General features: G+C 35.4%; 1 protein-coding gene across 3 annotated transcripts in view; it reads right to left on the bottom strand.

The window, feature by feature from the left end:
* Positions 1-18,654, bottom strand: part of EPC2 (enhancer of polycomb homolog 2) — a 121,448-nt gene that overhangs the window by 26,574 nt on the left and 76,220 nt on the right. For all 3 annotated transcript variants that reach the window (XM_019455681.2, XM_019455670.2, XM_019455689.2), the window contains exons 3-5: positions 12,667-12,812; positions 6,266-6,472; positions 91-239 (exon numbers count right to left, since the gene is read on the bottom strand). In XM_019455681.2, coding sequence (XP_019311226.1) covers positions 91-239; positions 6,266-6,472; positions 12,667-12,812 — 502 coding nt within the window. The remainder of the gene's footprint in view (positions 1-90; positions 240-6,265; positions 6,473-12,666; positions 12,813-18,654) is intronic.

Raw genomic sequence — 18,654 nt, forward strand, 5'->3', positions numbered from 1 at the left:
GCATGGCAAAAAATAAAACAAATCATTTGGTTATATTCTGACCATCATTTAGCTAAAGCTACCGTTAGTATACAACAGCAGCAAGGTTACCTTTTTTCCACAACTTCTAAGGTTAAGTGCAATAATTCTCGTTTTGTTTTCTCTCTTCTCTTAATCATTTCCAAAATTGTTATGGCTCTACTAAACTCTCGTCTCAATTTCAACATCTTTTCATAAGAGGCTTCATCATTCTTACGATTCTGTTGAAAACAACAATTTTAGAAGAATAAACAATCCAATCATCAACATTTCCATTTTCATTCAACAAAATCTTATGAGATCCAAAACTGTTTCATAAAGCAAAATGTTAAAAAAGTATTAAATATAAAAATGTTAAAAATCATCTTAAACAGCAACTACATAAGAGAACCTATTTAACTCTGAAAACAGAAGTACAAGCAAGTATCTCTCAAATATTAAAAAAAAATGCTGCCCACTGTTGAAAAGATGGAATGATAGAAGGGATAATTCCAACGTACACACATTTTTAAAAGTCTGCCTGAAATAAAACCTAGTGTATCAATCAGAAAATGCAGCCCATTGAAATTGATGCAAGGCATTTTCCAGTGACAGAAACAGTTCTGTTAAATCAAGGTTACCTACCAAAAAAAAAAAAAAAAAAAAAAAAGCCAAAATGGGTCTCTATCATTCACCTCTGTAACTGCAGGTTGGAAGGTTCAATATACCACAATGTAAACACTCACGATGACAATGACAAGCAAAACTTCCTATCAGAAACTCAGATATAAAACTGAAAGTAGGATATAAAGTATCTCAAAGAACTGGACTGTCATGTTTCAAAGTAATAACACCTCACTGCGGGCAGAAAACAAGTGAAAACTCTAAATTTCAGAGTGTTGTTAAGAAGGCCCCACTGTGAAGCCTGAGATTTAATTTGAACCACTCCAAATCAAAGTCCTGCTTAATAATGAAAGAAGGCTCAGTTGTAATTAGCAACTATTTGCATAAAAGTTACTGTTAATATAAAATATTGTGTTTAATCAAATAACCACAGAATATTTATAGTAGGCATGGAACTATTTGTTTAAAAACAGACCATTACCACCTCTCATTCTATGTATCCAGACACTGCACTTAAGCAATCTTCCCATCCTTGAGTTAATAATACAATGACATTAGAAAGAACCTGAAGCCAGGTTTCATATTGGAGGATTATAAAAGAGAAAATAAAACTTAAAGATTCAAAGTTTTACTTTTTTCTTTAATGTATAGTTTCTTGTATTTGAAACTTAATCATCACTTATAAAACATAACCTAAACTAAATCTCATTAAGGTACTGCGTACCAAGTATTTTAAATGTTATATTAGTCATTCTTTTATTTCATCAAAAGGAAATTAATTTTTTTACCCCTTCAGTACTATGTGACAAAAGGCAAAATCTACAGCATGGTTTTAAGCAAGAAAACTTGGCAAGCAGGCAGAAATACCTCCCAACTGAAAAAAAATTAACATTACCAAGAGCAAATATTAAAGTGTCCCCCTGTACAGAGTACTGTACATGTCCCCTATCCTCAAAAGGCTTACAGTCTAGTAAGAATGAGACATACAGATTCAAAAGACGAGTAATAATATAAGGCTACATGCCAGCTGAACAATATTCAAAAGTGCACCAGAACCTTTTAAGATCACCCCCCTCTTCACTGTTTTTTGTGGACTATATGCTTCTGCCCTGTCTTAACCATTCATTTTCTGCTCTCTTTAGGCCCAAATTAACTACCCTTACTAATTTTTCCTTTCTCTAGTCCTCTCTACTGTTTTTTTACTTTTTATTTTGAAATAATTTCATATTTACATAAAGTTAAAACAGTATGAAGAATTCTTCTGTATTTTCATCCAGATTGCTCAAATGTTATTTATTATTTTACATTTGTTTTATCTCTGTCTCTCTATGTATTTATTTAGTCTATGTTGTGAGGAACTAAAATGTTTGTGTCCTCTGAAAATTCATTTTGAAACTCCAAGGCCCCAATGTGATGGTATTTAGAGGTAGGGCCTTTGGGAGGTGATTAGGTCATGAGGGAGGAGTCCTCACAAATGAATTTGTGCTCTTATAAAAGAGACCCCAAAGAGCTCTTTCTCTTGCTCCTTCCACCATGTGAGGACACAGTAAGATGATCACTTCTGAATCAGCAAGTAGGCCCTCCCCAGACACTGAATCTGCTAGTACCTGTATCTAGGACCTTCAAGCCTTTAGAACTGTGACAAATAAATATTTGTTGTTTAAAGCACTCAGTCTATGGTGTTTTTTGTTACAGCAGCCTAAACGGACTAAGGCACATACACATGAATGTATAATAAACACATACACAAATATGCAAAATTAGCATATTTTTTTAGAGTTTATTTTGAGAGAGAGAGAGAGAGAGAGAGACAGAGACAGACAGAGACAGACAGAGAGAGGGAGGGGGAGAGAGAAAGGGAGAGGGAGAGAGAGAGAGAGAGAGAATGTGGGGCTCAAACTCACCAACTGTGAGCTCATGACCTGAGCCAAAATCAAGAGTCGGATGCTTAACTGACTGAGCCACCCACGTACCCCTATTTAAAAAACATTTTTTGAGAATGGTTGGGATGTGTACTGTCCCTTCATCTCTAAGCACTTTAATATATACTTTCTAGAAACAATGATACTCTCTTATATAACCAGTAACCATTATTGAAATCAGGAAATTAACATTGATGTTATCGTATTATCTAATTTAAACACTTTATTCATATTTCACTGATTGTCCTACTAATGTCCTTTATAGCAATAAATATAATTGTTAAATATGTATTTTTATATGTTTATGTAATTGATGCTATAAAGGACATTAGCAGGACAATTATTTTTATTATTAAATTCACTCATAACAGTAAATTTTTTCCTGGTCTAGGGTCTGATTCAGGATCACAATTGCACTTAGCTGTCATGTCTCTTTAACGTCCTATAATTTGGAATAGTTTCTTTGACTTTCTACAGTGATCCTAGTCTTGACATTTTTAAATAGAGGCCACTTATTTTGTAGGATGTTCCTCACTATGGGTTTCTTCAATGTTTTCCCACAATTAAATTCAGGTTATGTATTCTTCATAGGATTATCACAAAAGTGATCATTGTATCCCTCTCTTATATCAGGAGTTAAATGATACCTATTTGTCCCATTACTGTTGATGGTAATTTTTATCCCTTGATTAAGATGCTATCAGGTTCCTTTAGTCAAATTACTATTTTTAATTAAAAAGGACACTGTAGGATTACGTACCTTGTTTCTCACCAAATTTCCTACCACTAATGTAGTATCCACTGATTCTAACTTTTGCCTGAAACAATTATTACTATCGTGGCGGCCCAATGGTGATGTTCAAACTTCATCATTCTACTGAAACTTGGAAATTTTAAAGTTCTACTGTAAGGAAAAGTGTTCCCTTCTCTTTTATCAGTCAATCTACCAACCAACCATCCATTCATCCATCCGTCCCTCCCTCCCACCCTCCATCCATCCATCCATCCATTTATATTAGTATGGACTCATGGGTTACTATGGGTTATTCATTATTTATTTTGACATTTAAAACTTTCCCACATCTGGTTAGTAGAGTCCCTTCAAGCTGGATCTTGAGGCCTTCTGACATGGGTCCAACATGCTTTTATCTTTAATCAACAGTCTTACTTTCTGGCATAACAGAATGTTCCAAGCGTATCTTTATATTTCCCAGCCCTAGACCTGGAAACACTATTTTTCTAAGGATTTCTGGTTCTTTTTGATGGAAAATGGCATTTAAAAATCAAGATGTACATGCTAGGCATGCTCACTGCTACTGAGTATCATTGCTTCTAGACTCAGCGAACAGAGCTAGGAAATACACCTGTAATATATGTATGTACACATACATTCACAGATCTATATCTGACTATACCAATATTAAAAACAATGAATTCATACTGATATCTTTTCTGTGCTTTTAAGATGGCCCTATCCCTGTTTTCAAATCTATTCACTTCCTTTACCGTTCCTCACAATGGTCTCTGCTCTGGACCAACTCTTTTTTCCCTATTCCCAGTTACATATTATAGTTCTGACCTACTGCCCAATCTTCAGGGAAGTAGTTCTCAAACTGCTGCACTTTAGATTTAACTGTAGACCTTTTTATAACCAAGGATAATTCACAGGAGATTGTTACATGTGGCCAGACTGAGAACAACTACTTTGAGTTTCCTCTCTTGTCTTTCTCGTTTATTCTGGGCCACAGAGAGGGAGGGGAGAAAGCACAGATGTTAACAGTTGTATATATGGGGTTAAACATATTAAACACACATGCTGATTTAAGACTTCCCAATCAGCACTTTCAGACATGTTGGTGCCTTAAGACTGTCTCATTTAAGAATGTCCTAAAAGTACTTAAGCACTCCCAAATTAAGTATTAGTTTACCAAATTAAAATTAAATTCTAGCCTGCCAAGCAAATATTTCAGAAGTCCTTTATTTTAGCACCTCTGTATGTAGCTATGCACGTGTTTTCAATCTGTGGAAACAAAAAAGTAGAGAACCTTTGCTAGCAATATTCATTTTTGCAGCTCCCAGTGCTTGCCCACCTCTGGAACATCTAGGGGTATTCATTGTTGACTGCGTTCCCAACTTTCTCATTTTGAACCATAAACATTTTGAAGCAGCATCAGTGTGCATGAAGGGGAAAAGTCTTTGGTCCCAAAATTGAAAACAGAGAGGAATAAAAAGACTACTGGAAAAGAAAATGTACCACTCTGCAGAGGAAGGTGAAAATAACAGGCAAGAGAAAGGGTAGAAATCAGAGTGTCAGGAAAAAGCAATACTAGTTATTGCACAATGAAAGCGCCTATACATTGGAATGCACTACTAGCAATTCCCAATATGCACTGGTTAGAAAACAGTGATTTAACCTATTTAAGAATAAAGCTGATTTAAACATTTAAAATGTTGTTTACATGTCAATAAATACTCCCTAGTTTTCAGTTCTTCACACCCACTCAAAGAAGCCTAATGGTATACTTCCTTCAAAAAAACACTGCTAAAAGTCTGTTTAGGAATGTATCTGAATTAATTACATTTCTTTTAAAAAGCAATTACTAGTTCATATTTTTCAACGATTCAGGTAAACTTCCTCTTCCTCATGTCTAATCGCCTATATTTACAAATTTACCTCATCCCAGTCTTTTCTAAGCAAGATGTTACACTTTCATAAAATATCTCAGAATATCTTATCTAAGAACTAAAACGCCAAGTTGAAAACTTAGCCTGGTTTAGGCAATGTCATCTAAACTTGGGACATCTAAGACAGACTTACAGAAACTGGTTATTAACCAGTAGTAGAATTTTTCCTAAAATATACTATTCCTGGCAGCTGTTATGTTTCACAGCTGTTACATTCACAACTGACAAGGACAAGCTTTTCATGTTAGGAGAAACAGGAATCCACAGAAAAGGCTTTGCCTCCCATCATAATTCCTCATGGCTTTTACATTTATATGTTCTAATTTTTTGCAATGCTAGAGAATGTGTTATTGTGTATGGTGTTTACTGTTAATTATGAGAAATAGAAGACAATGAATACCACCTGTACAATAACACTTTCTTCTATAACATATCATTCCACAGCATGAGACCCTGTTTCTCTTATGTAAAATTCTGGCTCACACTGCTTGTGAAAGGCAGATGGGGACAAGTTCATCAATTAGAAATCTGACACAACTGACAACTCAGAAAAGAAGAAAAAGATTCCACTGTTACTTCTGACTATGGGAAGAACAGGCTTGAAAAGAACCTTTCCTTCCTTCCCATGACCCCACAGTAGCTAAAGGGAGTCAAGTTCTTTTTTATACCCAAGAATTAGAATATGGTTTCAAAAGAGCTATAAGCTCTTAAGCTTCCCAAACAAGAGGATATGTATAAAATGTATAGTTTACTGAAGAGCTCAAATTTCTGAGATATATAAAGATAGAGAATTCCTTTTACTACTTCAACTGTAAGTCTGAAATGGTAAAATCAGGAGACTATAAAGGGCATGGATATTGGTTATTGTACCAACAGAAGCTACTGAAGAGCAGGATTTCTAACATTTGGTTCAATTCAACAATGTTATTAGCTCCTCTTTATGTTCAAGGTATTCAGAATTATTGAAATTATTAGCAGAAAAAAATTGATCTTAAATACTATTAAGGCATACTAATTAAATCTAATTTGCCCATTACCTTTCGAGTTTGCATTTTCTCTGTTCTCCTCCGAAAGGCAACATAAGGGTCATTGTTGGTGGAGCCATCTCTTTTCTCTTGTTTTATCTGAGGAATGAGGGACGGCCCTCTACAGTTTTTACGTTTTCTTACCCAGTAGTCATACACAGCTTTAATAAGGTAATCATCTTCGTTTAGCAGCAGTTTTGCTTCCTGAAGTGTTACAAGCTAAATGAAAAACACAAATTGTCATCAACTATGTTTGAAAATGAGAAATCAAAGTTAAACTATGATCAGTCTAACGATGATCAGACATCATGATCGCAGAAAACAGAATTCAATTCAATCTAACAAAGGATTTGTTAATAAGGAGATTCATTCAAAAATTTACATTTTGCCCTGAGAGGTAGTAAGAACCACAACTTAAAATACTTAAGAAGACTGAATGAACAGTAGTTGGGAAGACTGCAACAGATCTACGCCTCAGGTAAGTCTTGGACTAGAAGACACCTCGGGTCCATCAAAATCTGATAATCTGTGATTCTATACATTTGAAGATCTAGTTTTCAACAGTCTACTAGGTTCTTTCTGTGCTTTTGTTTTCCAACAGAAACCAGAAGATACAGAAGGTTTCTTTCTATATCTATCTACAATGAAAGATTAATATTTTCCAATATACTGCAACTAATACAACAACTTTCTTTTGAAACTGTGAAAGAATAAACTTAGCATGTTTCCAGAGGTTTCAACATTAAGCAATCTTGAATTTCTTGTATGAATTACATATAAAGGCAATTCTTCTAGCGAAGCTACTTTAGTACTAGAGAATCCTTGTTCTCAACACTCATTCTGCTAATAACATTGTTACGTCTGTGACAGCAGCCCTCAGATGATTCCCCTTGGAGTTTTGACACAGGTATCTCAAGGATGTCCTTCTCTGTTATCAATACAGTCAACATAATGTTGACATATCTCAAACTAAGGTTTGTAAAAATTTGCTTGGTCACATGTTTCCTTGTTCCTTGTGAAGACTGATCAGCTTGAGCAGGATGGATTATGGGTTATCCATACCCATTTATACCCATTTACAGGGAACTCTAGAAAAAGATCATGGAGTTAAGGCTGGAAAACTTCAACGAAGTGCTGTTATCACAATCTTTCTACTTTATCACTTTGGAAATGAAGATTCATTTTCAAAACAAGTTGAGATATCTCCTAACAAATGTTTCCCTTAAACTCAGAAATTAAGGGAAAAATTTTCTCAATGACACTGTAAGATCAACATATGAATCAATATGAGGGTTATATGAAGTCAATGGAAGACGGCATGACCCACCAAATAAATTTGATCTCTGATTTCTCATACTGGTATAACTTCATAGAATAAATGCAATAATCATTTGGATTTCCAGTCCTGTGATGGTGATTACCAGGGTTAATTAGTTGGTTTCTTATTATAATTTGGCTGCCAAGATTGGCCACAGGAAGAGAATACACTGACAATGTCAACTCAAGTATTCTAGTCCATGTAATGATTACTTTTAGTGTAATGAAATTATATGTGGCCATACTTTGGCTTATTCAATGTCTCAGTGGAGTCAGCTTCAACTCATCTGAGAGTCTGAGTAACTTGGTCTTTAAAGTGGAGGGCCACAGCCTGGAATAAGAGACCAAACCAAAAGCAGCAATATTTCCAAACATCACTTTAAATGGGCAACTCCGTTAGCTCAAGTTCTCTGGAATGGCCCAAAGTCTACAAGGCCAGTGGTAGATTAAGAATCAAACTTTCTGGATCCAGTAAAATTCTACCTCAGGACATCTGAGTGGCTCTGTCGGTTAAGCGTCTGACTCTCAATCTCTGCTCAGGTCATGGTCTCACAGTTCATGAGATCAAGCCCTGCGTCGGACTCTGCACTGACAGCGTGGAGCCTGCTTGGGATTCTCTCCCTCTCTCTCTGCCCCTCCCCTGCTCACTCTCTAAATAAATAAACTTAAAAAAAAAAAAAAAGAATAATTCAAAAAAACACACCTTAATAAAACACAAAAACCAAAAAACAAAAACTCGACCTCATGCTTACAGCATCATAACATTACGAGCAGCTCTCATGTGCTCTGGGGACCAATGGTGTGATATGCTACACACCTTCAGCAGTTTGTGGTCATTCTGCTTCTGATAAAATTTTGTAACCTTCACTAATTATACTCTAACTCTAGAGTGTGGAGGAGGATAGGTTTCTTTCCATCAAGCTGCAGAGCGGTGATGAGTTTCTTATCCAACATTACTACCAGAATAACACTGCTTCCTATCCTCCTGCAGGAAGTGTCATGGGATTAAAACACTGCCTCAGGTCTCCTTCTCTGGTACTTCTTGTTCCTTCTAGAAATGTCCTTCTGCCTGGTTGATACATACCCTCTTTATATCTCAGGTACCAAGAATTCAATACATTGTTTACAGTTAAAGATCCTGACCTTTCTTTCCAGTGTTAACTGTATTTTCTCAGTTGACTGATGTTTTTATGTTGCTATACAGTAAATTTTTATTTTAACCATTCTGTTAAAAGTATCTTTAGCTATTCTAAGGCAATTAGTGTCACTGGCATCATTATGATCACAGTGACAGCATCAATTTGAGTGGGCAAAAACTATTTGCACAGTCTCAAATTATGACACATGATTAAATATCCACAAAATCAGAATCTTACTACTTTTCTATCTTAAGAAAAAACTTCTGCCATTTAACACTTTCTACCAGAAAGCAGTGGAGACCACTATTTACTTGATAAAAAGGTCTGTGGTAAAATTTATTATTTTTAAGACAGCTCTGAGTTGTTTGGTTTCCTTACTTTGGGGGCCCGGAGGTGAGGAGATTAAAAATTATTCTACTAGTGGGCTTTTCTTCTAGACTACTACTAGCTCCATGAAGACAAAGATCATTTAGTTTGCTTACATACAGATTTATGGCTTAGCAATTTCAATAAACACATTTATAATACACAAATGAATAAATTATGCATAAAATTAATGTTTTTTAATATAGTCAATTAAGCAATAAGTAGTTAATAATCAACTCCTATCAGTCCACCGTTGTTTTATATAGCTTGTGGGGAAGACAGGAAAAAAACTGATAAAACCACTACCTACAGAAACTTACAATATGGCAATGGACGCAAGGCAAATACAATTTAAACAATAAGTGAACAACGTAAGAACTTTAGAACTGAATATTAGTGCATTAAAATATATGAGAGAATCATAAAATACTCCATCTGGGAGTGCCTGTGTTGATAGCTTAAGATACAAGCATAAATTCTGAGGACAGATATTGAGGGAAACAGCAACAAACACGATGTAGAGGAAAAACGGAAGAGAAGATGAAGAAAGAAGACAAGACTCAAGAAATGTGGAGGTCAACAGCACCCACTACTCTAGGGACATTTAGTAGGATACAGGCTGAAATGGATGGATGACAATGAGAAGGTCAATGGTGCCCTGGGTGCAATTTCAGTAAACTGAAATGGATTGTAGTATGGGTAAGAGTTAAACAATACAGCTAATCTTTTAAAAATTTAACTGGTGACAAAAAAAAAAAAAAAAAAAAAAAAAAGAGGAAAGACACAGGGTAGTATTTTATAGAGAAATATGAGGTCGAATGAAAGGCTTCTCTTGGAAATAGGGACCCATGACATATTTTTGGGCAAAGGTAGAAAGACTGAAGAACTGAGAGAAGAGATAATTAAAGATGAAATATTCAAGCAATATACAGGTGGAAAAAGAAGAGTGAGAATTAGAAATTTAGGGACTGAAGGGATTAAAAAAACCCCACATCATTGTGAGTTTTGGGTCACTGGAGAGATGAGGAATACAGTACAGGATCATGTGGAGTTAAGAGAGTAAGTCAGAAAAGCTAAACTTGAGAGGTCTGGGGACTATCTAGGTGGAGAAGCCAACAGGCAACATGAAAAGAGAAAAAAGAAAGTCCTGGAGCTTGAGAAGGAAGTCAAGGGTAAAGATATACGTATTATTACCCTCAGAAAAATGCTTGCTAAGGTGATATTATCCCAAAATACATAAGGTAAGAATATCAAGAACAGAATTTCAAGAAACCCTGATGTTTGCAGAAATTAATGAAAAGGACTCAGTAGAAGACAATTACAAGGAATGGTCAAAGAAAATAATTTAAAAAATCAGAAGAGAATGAAGTATATTCAAAAGAGCAAAGGTGAGGTGTTTCAAGAAATAAAGAGCTCAATTAAAATAAATGAATGAGGACTGAAATTAATCACAGCATTTGGCAACAGGAATTTTCAATAATGACTTCATTGCAGTAGTCTCCACAGAATGATGGGAGCAGAAGCTTTGTCTCAGTCTATCTTTTATGTCTTTTCTGTCAACCTAATAAATATTGCTTTAACCACAAACTTGATTCCTTGCCTTGAGATCTGCTACTATGTTAGCTGCCAAAAAGGAAAAATAAAGAAATCCGTGAATCCATAGTTCAGGTACCTGGAATGAGAAGAGTCTTTGGTATCTTTAATCCTTAGTTCTAATAACAGGACCATTATCTTGTCCCTAAGGCAAACTTCTACCTTTGTCTACACTGCCAAAAGCAGGTGCTACTATGCTCTGAGCCTACCCAATTTTAGGGCTTTGAAGCTTGTCACTGAACAAAAAGAACTAAAAAAGGATAGTGTTGATTGTATGTGGACAGTTAAGTGTATTACTGTTCACGTGTGTTTTGTTTATCCTGCCCCACTTAGATGAGAAACTCCCCAAGGGCAGAACTTCTGTCACCTCCCTTGTTCACCTAAGCACTAAGTAATTACTGACTGAAATGAAAGAAAGCAAATTACAGAACAGAGCATTGAAGGCTTCTGAGGATATAACTTCAGTCACCAAGAGTAATTTTTGAGTAATCATGAAAAATAGCAGATATACCAAAATAAAGACTGAACCTAAGATTGCTAGAAGTTTGCATATAAAGAAGAAAAATGAACCTATACCTGATGCCAGTAATCAAAATCTTAGAAAAACTGTGAGCACTAATAAGAATATTTTCAATATTCAATTTGATAATTAAAACAAATTTCCAATAAAAAAAGATGGTCTTTCAAAAAACCAACTAAGTTGAATTTTACAACATTCGGTTTCCAATGTACTTTTTTTTGATTGCACATCAAATATTACTTTCCATCCAAATGGGGGGAAAAGACTGGAAGAAAGGCTAAATATGCAGCAGGCATTTCACAATGGAAAAGTTTTGAAAAATGTTCTGAATAGCTGGTAATGCCTTAAGGATTTAAAGGACTTTAGTTGGGAGGTAAAGGAAAATAATGAATTTGTAATGGGTAAACTACTGAAAAGTGTTAACAGTCTACTATAAAATGTTTACTTTTATCTCTAACTTCTTACTACATTAATAACAATTAATATATTAATACACCACACAGATACACCAAGCAATTATTTTTTAAAACAATTTATTTTTAAAATCTAATTACAACAATCTATACATGCTCATTATAGTAAATTTGGAAAATAGAAACAGAATAAAGAACATAATAATCACCAATAATCCTATCACTTAAATAGAACCAATAGTGGTATTTTGCTGGATTTTCTTGATCTTTTATTCAATGTGCACATATAAACGTAAACACTTTAAATGAATCTCAGAGTTTTGCACTTAAACAATTCTGTATCCTTTTTTGAAATCTAACATTATATAATGAGCAATTTCTGTTAATATTCAAAATAATTATTTTTAATGGCTATGTGATATTTTACCCTACAGACAACTCATAAGTCATTCTGAACATCCTTGTTCAAAAACCTGACATTTTTACCAGTTATTTTTTTTTAAGAATGACTCCTAGAGGTAGGATTACTAAATCAAAAGGTACACGCATTTTAAGGTTCCTGACATATGCTGCCTAATTGCTTTCCAAAAAGACCATACCCTTTTAAATTCTCTATACCATATTTAGAATGACCCACTAAAAAAATTATTTCTTTGCGAATAATTTTTTCTTCACTTAAAATTTTAAGTAATATATACGTAAAACTAAAATGATAATGAGTACCTTAATAAATCTGAGCTTAACTAAGCCAGATTTGGTATAAGATATCTGCCTTAAAGACCCAACCAAGCAAATACAGTCCTATGAAAAGGATCGAGAAGGTATTAAATACTATTGCAGCTAGTATTATTTTTATATCCAAACAAGAAGTCAGAATAGTACTATTCATACTCCTATTCAAAGAAATTATGCTGAATTATTCAGTTCAAGGAATACTGTAAACAGAAATTCTAAGATGTCAGGGAAATTTAAAAGGCAATATACTCAGGTCTAAAGAAAATGTAAAATAAAGCTACTAACTGGATTAACTTTAAGACAGGAGACATTTTTACAAGGGTACAGTACCTGATTAGAACTGGCTTTTTCAAGTCTGTCAATCATAATTTCAAATTGCAAAGGCTTAATTTCCATCTTTCTGTTAAGTCTATTTAATAAGGTCTCATCTTCTGAATCCATATCATAATCTGGTTGCTCGTTGTCTAGATTAAAGGCTAGAAAAGAAAAGAAAAATTCTTCAAACTGAGGAGAAATTATGGAGTTACAGTGTGTTTATATTTGACCACAGAATACTACTAAATCACAACGCATTGACCAAAGAGAAGCTCATGAGCAGACATCTAAAAATTGGTTTCAGGGTACACCCAAAACTAATGTAACATACATCGTATGTCAACTATACTCAAATAAAAAAACAAAAACAAAAACAAAAAATTGGTTTCGGAGACTGGAAGCACAGTGTAAGAAAAAATAAAATCTGAATTCATAGATGTGAATTAAAGTTTAACAGAACAGTAAAAGCAGTAACTAAAATTAATCTTAAATTTTAAAAATAGAGGATCACAACAACCTACTGAAGATATCTGCAAGTGACATATTCAATAAAGACTTAGTATCCAAAATATATAAAGAACTTACACAACTTAACACCAAAAAACCAAATAATCCAATTAAAAAATGGGCAGAAGACATGAACTGATGTTTCTCCAAAGAAGACATACAAATGTCCAACAGACAGATGAAAAGATGCTTAACATCAGTCATCATCAGGGAAATACAAATCAAAACCACATGAGAGATCACCACACATCTGTCAGAGTAGCTAAAATAAAAAACCCAAGAAACAACAAGTGTTGGCAAGAATGTGAAGAAAAAGGAACTCTCTTGCACTGTTGGTGGGAATGCAAACTGGTGGAGCCACTGTGGCAAACAGTATGGAGATTCCTCGAAAAGTTAAAAACAGAACTACCCTATGATCCAGTAATTGCACTACTGGGTATCTACCCCCAGTACAAAAACACTAATTCAAATACCCCTACATTTATTGCAGCATTATTTACAACAGCCAAGTATGGAAGCAGCCCAAGTGTCCATTGATAGATGAAGAGATAAACAAGATGTGCTATATATATAACAGAATATTATTCAGCCATAAAAAGAACTGAAATCTTGTCATTTGCAACAACATGGATGGAGCTAGACAGTATAATGCTAACTGCAACAAGACAGTCAGAGAGACAAATACCATATGATTTCACTCATATGTAGAATTTAGGAAAAAAAACAAATGAACAAAGGAAAAGGGAAAAGAGAAAGACAAACCAAAAAACAGACCCTTAACTATAGAGAAAAACAGATGGTTACCAGAGGGGAGGTGGTGGGAGATGGGTGTAAGAGGTGAAGGGGATTAATAGTACGCTTATTTGGATGAGCACTGAGTAATATATGGAATTGGTGAGTCACTATATTGTACACCTTAAACTAATAAAGCACTATATGTTAACTATACTGGAATTAAGATTTAAAAAATCAAAAATAGAACATCATGAAATATATGCCAAAATAGTAGCAATTATTAAAAAAAGATGTTATATATTTATCAACATGGTAGTTTGGTAATATAATGAGAAGCTATCTAAGAAAATTAAGAATCTAGAAATAAACTCAAGTGCAAAGTGTATGTATCATAAGAATGGTATTTCAAATCACTGAGGATAAAGGAGATTATTAATAAAAAGGGATTATACATACTAGTTACCTTTTAAAACTTAAGTTAGAATTCTACCTCATTCCTAATACCAAGAAATGATGTATTTAACAAAATTTTATAGTAAAAAATAAAATGCGAAAAATGCTAGAAGAAAATGCAAGGGGAAAAATGTTTGGGTAGGTATAAGCTCAGAAGCCATAAAGTGAATTAAATAAATGCAAACACAGCAACAAGATATATTTCACTTATCAGACAGACAAAGATCTAAAACTTGATGGTATGCTATTTTGGAATGAATGGGGGAAGGAAATCTCAAACACCATGAGGAGGAAATTAAAACTGGTATTTAGTTCAATTAAAGACACCTACTCCTGGACTTGGCAATTCTATTTCTAGGAATTTATCGTATAAATATACAAACAGACAAATATACACATACAAGAATATTAGATGTGACACTGTAAGAAGTAAAAAATACAAAAACAAGCAATGTATGTGGGAATACAGAAATACTGTATATAATGGTTTGTACATACATGGAATAGACTGAAGCCCTAAAAATGAATGATAATGATGTATGTATACTGATAGGGAAAGACACCTATCTTAACAAAAAGTGAGAAAAGCTAAGGTACAAAACAGTGTACATGTGCACTTATTTTTAAAAAATATAAATAGAATATATATGTATACATATATACTCTTTTAAGTGCACAGATTATTTTTATATAGTGCACAAAGATACGTTTTTATTTATTTTTTAAATTGTTACATATTTATTTTTGAGAGAGAGAGAGAGAGCGGGAGCAGGGGAGGGGCAGAGAGAAAGAGAGAGAGAGAGAGAAGAGAAGAGAAGAGAAGAGAAGAGAAGAGAAGAGAAGAGAGAAGAGAGGAGAGAGAGAGGAGAGAGAGAGGAGAGAGAGAGGAGAGAGAGAGGAGAGAGAGAGGAGAGAGAGAGGAGAGAGAGAGGAGAGAGAGAGAGAGAGAGAGAATCCGAAGCAGAGCTTTCAGCACAGAGCCCAACATGGGGCTTGAACTCACCAACCATGAGATCATGACCTGAACCAAAGTCAGATGCCCAACTGATGAGCCACCCAGGTGCCCCAAAGATACGTTTTTAAAAGGGTAAGGAGAGGTGCGCCTGGGTGGCTTAGTCCATTAAGCATCTTGATTTCAGCTCAGGTCATGAGCTCACAGTGCATGGGATCGAGCCCCACATTGGGCTCTGCTGCACTGTCAGCACAGAGCTTGCTTGGGATTCATTCTCATTCTCATTCTCTCTCTCTCTCTCTCTCTCTCTCTCTCAAAAATTACTTCTGGTTAAAGGTACCTTTCAAAGTCCCTTAGATTACCTTTTACTTGGATATATTCACATGCAAGTATCTGACAGGCATAGTTATATAGTGCAATGAAAATATGAAGAATCCAGAAGTAGTAATACAAGAAAATTTCTCAGAGCTAATAAATAAATGGCAAGAAGTTTTCAGATTAAAAGACTTTACCGACCATGGTACAAAACGAGTGGCATGCAATTCAATGCGGCACATAATGATGGGCTAGCTACTGCCCATTACTTCATGATACTATTATGAATATGAATATTACTACTACATAATATTATGTCTATTATATATTTTGTGTTAAGGGGAAATATGTGCTCCCCACATTTCCACTCAAATCTTCAGGAGGGAAAAGTACAGGAAAAATACTTTCAGCTTCTCCCTACCCCTGTACTTTCTCCTCAGCCAAGGAAGGCGTGACTTAGATGAATTTGCAAGGAGGACCTAATCAGTTCAATATCTTTGAGAGCATAATCTCTTGTGCTTCTTCCTTCTCTTGAAGAGGGGCATTCTAGTCAGCCCCCTACTACATGGTAAGCATAGGGGCCAATTCTCCCTATGCGGAGGCCTGCTTTGTCTCCAACCAGTGCCCAAACAATGGTGGGTAAGCTTGTCTAATTCAGGGGTTAAATATGAGAAAGTCCACTGAGGTCACGTATCTATGTCTTGTCTTCCAACACCATTTTTATTAGTATCCGTGTCTGTTTCTCAATTGGTTCCAAAGTATAAAAGAAAAAAGAATGTTGTTTTTTGTCCTCCTAAGCAAAATTTGCAGGCTACGCTCAACAATTTATAAGTGGCAATGTTTTTGTTTTTGTTTTTTTTTAATTTTTTTTTTAATGTTTTATTTATTTTTGAGACAGAGAGAGACAGAGCATGAGCAGGGGAGGGGCAGAGAGAGAGGGAGACACAGAATCCAAAGCAGGCTCCAGGCTCCGAGCTGTCAGCACAGAGCCCGACGCGAGGCTTGAACTCATGAACCATGAGATCATGACCTGAGCTGAAGTTGGACGCTTAACCGACTGAGCCACCCAGGTGCCCCGGCAATGTTTGTTTTGACTTCAGAACATTCTGTCTTCTATACTGCAGTCTCCATCATACAGCCTCTAAGATCATACATATTCTCTGTTCAGTTTATTCCACTCACCCTATTCTCTCTGGTTATTTGCATAACTACGATGCAATAGCACATGTGGTGTAAGTACTCTCTAACACACTGAATATAAGTTAAATGAGAGCACTTTAAATTCCCAGCCTTGTAAAAACATAGTAAAACAAACATGGATAATTTCCCTATCTTAATTCTGTGAATTTAGAACTCTTCACATAAACCTATCCTTGTTATTTATAGATATTAATCACGGTATCTGTCTGTGAACCCTCCTATGCCATGTTTGATACCGTGTGACATTCCATTCCACAGGGTTAGAGTAACTGACCCTAAACACCTAACCCATTGGTAACCAGTGACCTATGAAATAGAACAGGGTTTAAAGCTTTTGTAACAGAAATGTGAACACAAAGACTGCTTCTGGTTAAATAAGGCAGAACGAACACAAATACGTGTCCAAAAATTCCAAAATAAAAGTAGAGCAATGTTTGTTTGGTTTTTTTCTTCCAATGGCATTTATCTTCAGAGGTGATGAGAACAAGGAGGTAAGAATTATCAATCAAATTTTCAGACTTACAAAAGCTACAGCTTAGCAGACAAGAGAACACTGAGATATAAAATAGTCAGGGCAGGGCAGTGGGGGAGGCAGGTAGAGAGAAAACAACTTGAAGCAGGAAAACTCCCCCTATCCATCTAAAGACTTATTAAGAGTTGAGATCAATGGTTACTCTCTGAAAGAAGGGGTAAAACACTTCTGAAAATAGGAAAATTAGTTAAAAATCTTTATATGGAGAATTAGATCCTTCTCTTGTCCAGTGTAGCTAACCAAATAGTTTTTCTCCCAAATGGTAGAAGCCTGGCAGATTAATCTGCAAAGGCCGATCCAGAGAGCCTGTGGGCTCTGGAGCACCAGGCATATACCGAGGGAAAGTAAAAGCCTCCATACCAAATGAGAAAGGGTAAGCAACAGGCTATGTGTTGAATCATGAAATCTGCCAGCACTGCCATCCACTGCCATCTCACCTTGCCATCCCCACCTCCCAACTCAGCTATAAAAACAAAAACAGGGGCGCCTGGGTGGCTTAGTTGATTGAGTGTCCCACTCTTGATTTTGGCTCAGGTCATGATCCCAGGGTCGTGGGATCGAGGCTCATGTTGGACTCTGCTGAGCATGGAGCCTGCTTTGGATTCTCTCCCCCCACCCCGCCCCTCTTCCCTGGTCACACACTCTCTCGCTTTAAAAGAAAAACAAAACAGGAGTGCCTGGGTGGCTTCATTGGCCGACTTCAGCTCAGGTCATGATCTCATGGCTTGTGAGTTCTAGCCCCGTGTCATGCTCTGTGCTGACAGCTCAGAGCCTGGATCCTGCTTCAGATCTGTGTCTCCCTCTCTCTCTCTGCCCCTAACCCACTTGCATTCTGTCTCTCTCTCAAAAGTAAATAAATATTTAAAAAATTAAAAAAAATAAAAGAAAAACAAAAAGCCAAAAAAAAAAAAAAAGTTAGCCACCACATAAATGATCTTATTCCAATATAACTGGGACAGTCAAGTAATGCAGATATTTGAGAAAAGACAGCAAAACAAATATAATGAAAAAAAGAAACTCAGAGAAAACAATGAGAATGAAGAGAAAGAAAAAAATAACCCTCACAGAGATATTACTGCATCCATGAAAGTAGAAGAGAAACAGGATACTATATAAAAGGAACAGTTAGAGAACAGAAAATTAAAATTTTAAAGTATAATAGCAAAAATAAATAACATCAGCATTCTCAACAACGCTAGATGTTAAAGACAACAGTGTTCAAAATTCCTAAGTGTTCAAGAGTCAAAACAACCTAAAACCCTCTATCCAGCCAAACTATCAATCAAGTATGAGGCTACAATAAAAATAT

Source organism: Panthera pardus, unplaced genomic scaffold, assembly GCF_024362965.1.
Source record: "Panthera pardus isolate Hobbes unplaced genomic scaffold, ASM2436296v1 HiC_scaffold_10, whole genome shotgun sequence".
NCBI classification, from domain to species: domain Eukaryota; kingdom Metazoa; phylum Chordata; class Mammalia; order Carnivora; family Felidae; genus Panthera; species Panthera pardus.